This window comes from Impatiens glandulifera, chromosome 1 (genome assembly GCF_907164915.1).
Source record: "Impatiens glandulifera chromosome 1, dImpGla2.1, whole genome shotgun sequence".
Lineage (NCBI taxonomy): Eukaryota > Viridiplantae > Streptophyta > Magnoliopsida > Ericales > Balsaminaceae > Impatiens > Impatiens glandulifera.
The window spans coordinates 63,916,872-63,924,689 of NC_061862.1; the positions used below are offsets into that span (position 1 = coordinate 63,916,872).

The 7,818-nt window shown below is 33.8% G+C and overlaps 1 protein-coding gene across 2 annotated transcripts; it reads right to left on the minus strand.

Moving 5' to 3' along the window:
- Positions 1 to 1,298: 1,298 nt before the first annotated feature.
- On the minus strand, positions 1,299 to 7,278 carry LOC124918707 (ABC transporter B family member 15-like). Of its 2 annotated transcripts, XM_047458746.1 has the most exons (8): positions 7,252 to 7,278; positions 6,855 to 7,163; positions 6,698 to 6,752; positions 6,436 to 6,614; positions 5,887 to 6,344; positions 4,016 to 4,556; positions 2,999 to 3,922; positions 1,299 to 2,840 (listed from the first exon to the last, which is right to left on the minus strand). In XM_047458746.1, the coding sequence occupies exons 2-8, from the start codon at positions 7,122 to 7,124 to the stop codon at positions 1,452 to 1,454; spliced, it is 3,816 nt and encodes a 1,271-aa protein (XP_047314702.1). In that variant the 5' UTR covers positions 7,125 to 7,163; positions 7,252 to 7,278; the 3' UTR covers positions 1,299 to 1,451. The 2 variants fall into 2 exon arrangements, with proteins under 2 accessions (XP_047314702.1, XP_047314703.1); XM_047458747.1 differs by lacking the exon at positions 7,252 to 7,278 and having other exon boundaries at positions 6,855 to 7,190.
- Positions 7,279 to 7,818: the final 540 nt, after the last annotated feature.

Here is a 7,818-nt window from a genome sequence, read left to right on the forward strand (position 1 = left end):
TTTATTTATTTACATCTAATATGTTTAATGTATAAATATTATATAAAATTTATATGAAAACTAATATAATAATATTGTATACAATAAATAAGAGATCTAACATTATATTAAGTTTATAAAAGAATCTAATATAATAATATTATATATGATAAGAGATAGTTGGCTAGAACATGATTACAATTAATACTATTTTGACACTTACAAATACAATGAACTGTAAAATGGTAATGAATCTAATGTTGCTTTTAAATTATTATATGTGCTTCTTTTAGAGTTTTATTTATTTATTTTCGTTTGGTTGGGATTTATCTAAATTTTAGATATGATTTTGATGCTTGGAAATTGTTATAAGTGTTTCTTTTATAGAGTTTTTTTTTTTATCTCTGTTTGGTTGGAATTTATCAAAATTTTGAGTATAATTTAATTTATTAAAATATTAATTTTTAAAGTTAAATAATTATTATAACCATTAAATAGATGAGATAAAATATTAAATAAAATGTTTTGATATTTTGTTAGATAGAATGAGTGATAATAGACAAAGTAAAATCAAGAAAAATACTAGGTTTTAAATAAAATCCCAAAAAACCAATATCAAAGAAGCTCTTAGGAATTGAGGATTAAGGTCTCTTACAAAATGACTTTATTTTTTTTTTCTAATGGTTGTTTGGAGTTCCAAAGGCATTATGCCATCTTCTATATTCCACTTATTCTAGAAAAACTTGGCCAATATGTCTTTGTGTATATGGTTGTTCTATCCATGTGACTCAATATATTATTAAAGAGTTGCTATGAGTAAAATATTGTCTTACACTAAATTAAATTCAACCATCTCTCTTGTTTTTATTTTTTATTTGTTGGTATAAGATGATAAAAGATTAAATTGGACTTGAGAGTATTAATTACTATTTTGGTTAGTTTTTATTTTAAGGAAAAATATTTCACTAAACAGAATTCAGAGAAGATTTCAAAATTGTCAAAAACAATAAATAAAAAATAAATAAATAAATATTATAACCAAATTATGAATGTCATAGTTACTCAAATAGACTCAAAATAAACAAGTATAACATCATAAAAAATCTTAAAAAACAAAAAAAAAAAAATCTCAAGGTTTACCAATGTGAAATTATTCTTGGTATTCGAAACTCGAAATGATATGAGATCACAACTTTTATTGTGACATTTAAGCCAAGTTTGCCTCATTTAGAAGTTAGAACCATCATTTAGAAATTTTTTAATGTTTAACTTATGGTTATAATTAAGTTTAAGCACATGCCAATGGAGATTTATTTTTGTGAGACATTTCAGCCTTGTTCTTAATTATATTAACAAAGCATCACATGAACATACAACAATATGCAATAAAAATGAGCATGCTTTTGAAAGCTCATACGTTAGGAAGTTCTAATCACACACTCAAAAAGCTAGCTTCATAGGTTGTTAAGTTATTAATTATTGTTCATTTTTTTCTTGTTTTTGTTTTGTAGGTTAACCAACGAGTAGTAAACACTCGTTGGCCCCGTTGCCAACAAGGACGAGTGTGTCCCTCTCTCGACGATCTTCCCCTGTTCCAACACCGCAATCATGTCGCAATTTTGAATCGTGCTAAGCCTATGAGCCACCACAACGCTAGTCCTCCCGACCATCAAACGCTCAATCGCATCTTGAACAACTTTCTCCGATTGGCTATCGAGCGCACTCGTGGCTTCATCAAGCAAGAGAATTCTCGGTTTCTTCAACATAGCCCTTGCTATTGCGATACGTTGTTTTTGACCTCCCGACAATTGCAATCCTCTATCCCCACACCGTGTGTCGTAACCATCCTTCAATCCCGCGATGAAATCGTGGGCATTGGCTACTCTAGCCGCCTCGATGATCTCCGATTCATCAACTTTATCCGACCCTACTCCGTAAGTTATGTTTTCGCGAATGGTCCCCGCGAATAATGTCGGTTGTTGGCTAACAAGTGCAATGTGTTTTCTTAGGGATCTAAGGTGATATGTCTTTATATCTCGGTCGTCAATTTTAATTGTCCCCTTATTTGGATCATAGAATCGCTCTATGAGTCCTATGATACTTGATTTCCCGGACCCACTTTGTCCCACTAGAGCAGTTGATTTTCCCGCTTCTATTCGAATTGAAAAGTTGTTGAAGATCATGACATTGGGCCTAGCCGGGTATGCAAAATCAACATTTCTTATCTCCACAAGGCCCGTTATATTATTGGGCTTGGACCCTTCTAGGTCTTCGGGCTCAATTCTCGTGAGACGGTCCAAAACCGCGAAAACCGAAGCCACTGAATCCGACCCTTTCGCGAGGTCATTAGTCATGGTCCCAGCATCAGCAATGACTCTACCCGTGCTCACCAATATCATAAATGTCTCAAACAATGCCTTGGCCGTGATATAACCATGAGCTATGAGCTTGCCTCCATACCAAAAGTCTAAAGCCCATGTTAATGACATAAGACCATTCGAGGATCCGAGCCCGATGCCCGCAAACCATGATTGTCGGATACTCTCCCTTCGCGCGCCTTCTTGGGCTTTCTCCAACATATGGAGAATTCGAGCCTGGGATGAGTAGGCCGCGATGGTCCTTAGGTTAAAAACCGCCTCGGCTGCGAGCTTACTACTTTCATCTTGCGCCTTAATTGCTTTCTTGGACATGTTCTTTAACAAAACGCGTTTGAAATAGAAACAACATATGATCACGGGTTGAACGGCTATCATGACAATGGCGAGCCTCCATGCAATAACTAAGCCCATTGTGCATGCCACAGTCACAGCCGAAAGAGTTTGAATAAGGAGTGCCATTCTATCTCCTACTAAAGATCTCACCTGCCAAATAAACATGTCATTACAAAATATTATCACCTTTCAAATGTTCATGAATGAAAAAATAAGCAAGTGTTTCATTTTTAGTCATGCATATTAAACATACCAAGCCAATTGGTGCATAGCTACTACAAGTATTGGTAAGGGGAGATAGAACATACCACATTAGCGTCTTTCGCGAGTCGAGAGCAAATAGCACCGCTAGCATTTTCTTCCCTATCAAACCATCCGACCTCGAATGTCAATATCTTAGACAACATCCTTTCTCTAACTCTCTTTGTCAAGTACTCCCCCATGTATGCAAAATTGTAGTGTTGACAAATATTGATCAATACCGAGAAAACAGCCAAGCCCACAAAGCAAAGCGCATACATTCGCGTTTTCTCTTTTATTTGGCTATGCTCGGGCAAGTAATATATCGATACCATGGATCCCAACGAAAATGCGTACAATGGTTGCACGGCTCCAAAGAGAATTGCACTAATCGAACCTAGTAAAGCTTGTTTCCACTCCGGCATGTTCATTGCCAATAGTCTCTTAAACGATGGCACCAACAAAGTTTGATCCGTATTAACGCATGCATTATTAGCTGCAACTCCCATTTCGAGCCTTTGGCTCCTAGTTGCGGAGTTAGACGAGCTCGAACGACTTACTGTAGACATTCTATGGTTATTTGAGTCATGGAGTTCGAGTTTAGCTAACAACGTTGTTGCATGATCAAAATCGTTGCTGGCGTGATCCACGTCATGATTCATCTTGGTTTGTTGGAGGCGGACAAGGGATGAGTAATGTCCGGATGAGTTAAGGATGAGGTCGTCATGAGAGCCGGACTCGATAACGTGACCATTGTGCACGACGACGATTAGGTCTGCATGGCGGATAGTGGAAAGACGATGAGCGATGATGATGGTGGTCCGACCTACCGAGGCCTGGTCGAGGGCCTCTTGAACTACCCGTTCGGATTCGGAGTCGAGGGCACTAGTAGCCTCGTCGAGGAGAAGGATCTTTGGAACTTTTATTATAGCACGAGCAATTGCAATCCTCTGTTTCTGTCCACCAGACATTTGCACTCCCATTTCTCCAACCTAATTCAAAAAAATGTCTTAATTAGCTCACTCATTAAACTTTTTCAAAACCCTAAATCTTCTTTTAATGATTTGATGGGGAGTAAAGTGGACCTGTGTATGATAAGCTTGAGGCAACTGAGAAATGAAATGATGAGCATTAGAAGCTTTAGCAGCTGCAATAACTTCATCCATTTCAGCATCTTCTTTCCCAAAAATGATATTCTCTTTAATGGATGTAGCAAACAGAGCAGGTTCTTGACTAACCAATCCCATTTGTGATCTCATCCATTTTAATTGAAGTTTATTTATAGCCACACCATCCAATACTATCTCTCCACTAATTGGATCATAAAACCTCTGCAAAAGCGCCATCACCGTCGACTTCCCTGACCCACTACTTCCGACCAGCGCCACCGTCTGTCCGGCCGGAATGCAGAGGTTGAAATCATTTAAGATTCTCGATTCCGGCCGAGAAGGGTACGCGAATTCCACGTGCCGGAACTCAACCTCGCCGGAAACTTTTACTAGGATCTTTCCTTCCATGCTGTCGGAATCGATAGCCGGAACCCTTTTTATCATCTCCATTATTCGTTCTCCGGCGACTGTTGCATCTGAAAAGTACTTCAAGTTTGATACAGCAGAACCCAGAGATCTGAATTAACAAATACAAATTATCAATTATTTTTAAAGGAGGGAATATATTTTAATTTAAAATATATAAAAGGAAAAGAAAGATGATTCTTTGACCAAATAAACAAACATATTTTTTAGATTTTATATCAGCAATATAAATCATTAATTAAAATAAATAAATATATTAATTAATAATTTTAAAATATAAAATATTATAATAATTTGATAATCTATTTCTAAAAAATAAAAATCTTAATTTTATAAAATAACATTGAACACAATTAATTCAATATTAGGTTTATATGTTATCATATTTTAAATATTTAAAAAAAGTTAGCAAATATTGTTTCTGTAATTTTTATTAACATAATAAATAAAGTAACATAAATATGATTAAAAATTTAATTTAATACCAAACATAAGAAAAAAAAATATTTTCTTAACTTTCATTAACAAAAACAACTCACCATTTCATCTTATTATACCACTTATTAATTACATAATTTAAGATATTTCTTAGAAAAAAACAATTTCATTATATATTTACTTTTTGTTTTTTATTTAATTAATTTCTAATAACTTTAAGAAAATAAAATTTCTTAAGATAACTCACTAGTTATTTATTCATATAACAAAGACTTTGATAAAAATAATTTTATGCTAAAGTGAAAACAATATTATCTAATAAATTAGAATTGATTTTGATTGATATCATAAAAAAAAAATGATTGGATATTTTGTCCTATAGATGGTTTGTTTTTTATGGGCATAAATAGGTGGTATAAGATGGGATGTGAAAACAGTGATGCTCATTATCTCTTATTAATTTTAGTGGCAAAAGTAATAGTGGTGGGGGATATTTATATAATAAACACCGCCCATTAAAACAGTAAAGCCCATTTAAATGCCATAGTTTTTGTTGTTTTCTTTCATAATAGGAAATCTTTATCCACAACTAATTCTCATCACTATATCCAATAAAGTCAATTTCTGGACCTCTTTGCAATACCAACAACAAGATAATTTTATTTTTTTTATGTGATTGATTTGATGTATAATGATGGATAGTAGGTTATTCCATGTTCTAGGAAATGTCCTTACATTTCCTAATTTTAGACATGTTTTGGTTGGTCAAATGTTATCTTTTGATATTATCATAATTTCCGAATGAATGCGGATTGAAGTGTTCTATAGAAAGAATATCAATTGATAGAAGCAACACATACTATGTTTTGGCAATAATTGTTTAGGTATAAAATTCTTTATCCATTGCTATATGTATTTTTTTCTTTTAAACTTGAATATATTTTATAAAAATAATGAGAAAACGAAGAGGTTAGAACACTTACAATCCTCCAACCGCAATGGCTGCACCAACAGCAAAAACAGTGCCACCTGGGGCTCGATGATACATGACCATCCTACTACCATAATAAGCCAAGAAAGACCAAACCGCAAAAACAAGTCCATTACTTCCAATGGCCAATCCTTTAGCCAATCCTTGCCTTAATCCAAGTTTAACCGTCCCTTGAAGAGCCAAAGAGTATTCCAATATGGTTTTGTTTTCCCCCACGAAGGCGTAAACAGTTCTTATAGACGAAATTGCTTGCTCCGCTATCACACTAGCCTTGTTATACTCCATCCTCATTTTTCTCGAGATGCCCATAAGAGATTTTCCATATATCAATCCCGGGATCACAAGAATGATCGCGAACGGGAACCCTACTATTGCGAATCTCCATAGCATTAGAAATGCCGCTATGTATGACCCAATAAATGTCGATACATTCATTAAAAACACAGGCACCTTTTAAAAAAGAGAAAAATCAACCCATCAGATTATTTGCAACCAATAACATTTTTTTTTACTTAAATTAATTACTCAAGATCAAATTAACCTTTTCGCTAATAACATCTTGAATTGCAAGACTATCGTTGGAGACACTAGTGACAACCTCGGCCATGCTTGTCATGTTTAAATCGAAGAATCCGATGTCTTGTCTCAGGACTGCCTTTAAATATCTAGCTCTCATTCTAGAGGCTTGTCTCTCTGCTGTTCTTGACCAGCAATAACCCTCTGATTCGATTCAACACACAAAAACATTAAATACTTTCAAAGTTACAAAATAATTATTTGAAAAAAATGCTAGAAAGACTAACCGAGGAAGCAAGCCAACCACTGCCCACAAGCCACATAACAAAGAGCCACCGCATTCTGAAAAAACAAGGCCAAGAGTAATTAGTAATTGAACCTAATAATGGTAATCAAACATATAGAATTCACTTTTAAAATCTTAATAAATAAAGAGAGAAAAACCTTATCAATATGTTCGGTAAAAAGAGCAGCGCCGGTAATGTTAAGAGTAAGTGAACCACCGCCAATATTATTCATAAGCTTGCTGGTGACAAATAACACGACCGGCATGGAAACACCGTCGCCGACAGCCCCAAGGAAGCCAAAAATCATGAGAATAACATCGGTGAAATCTGCATGCATGAAAATACACCAGAATGAAGAACCCTTCTTTTTCGTTGTTGGGAGTTCCTTCTGATCATGATCAATCGCTCCACTTTTACCATCCCCCATCTAGTTCTTCAACTCTTTCTATTTCTCTCTGTCTCTGATCTGGGTTTAAAAATAGAACAGCCTATATCTCTTTATATACTAAAATTAAATTAATAATAATGTATGTTTATTGAGAGAGGAACAGTACTAAGATTCTGAATTCGTGTACGAGTGCTTCTTCTGCTTCCAAAAAAGCGTCTAACAGCTAGCTGCGACAAAGATTATCAATACACATACCACTTATATATACATACATACACAAAGAGAAAGATGCCAAGACTCTTTATATTATAATAATAATATTATTATTATTATTAGTGATCTTCTACTATTAATTACGGTGTCAAATCATCAATCTTCTAATTATTTACCACTCTTATACATTCTTTCATTTAATTTGGGTCTGGTTGTTTGGAGGTGGGTTATTTAAATAATTTTTTTTAGTTATTTAAAATATATTATGATTTAAAAAAAATATTTTAAAATTTTGATTAATGATGAATTTAGTGATATAATTGATGAGAGTAGAATGAAATGATGTTTATTCTTCTTATTAACACGGATTGTGATAATTTAAGTTATTTAAATAATTTTATTTATTATAAAGTAATGAAAAATATGGTGATGGTTGAAATAAAAAATATTTCAAATATAAATATAAAATATTTTAATATTTTGATTTAGAAAAGATGGGAAGGGATGGATTATTTAAATA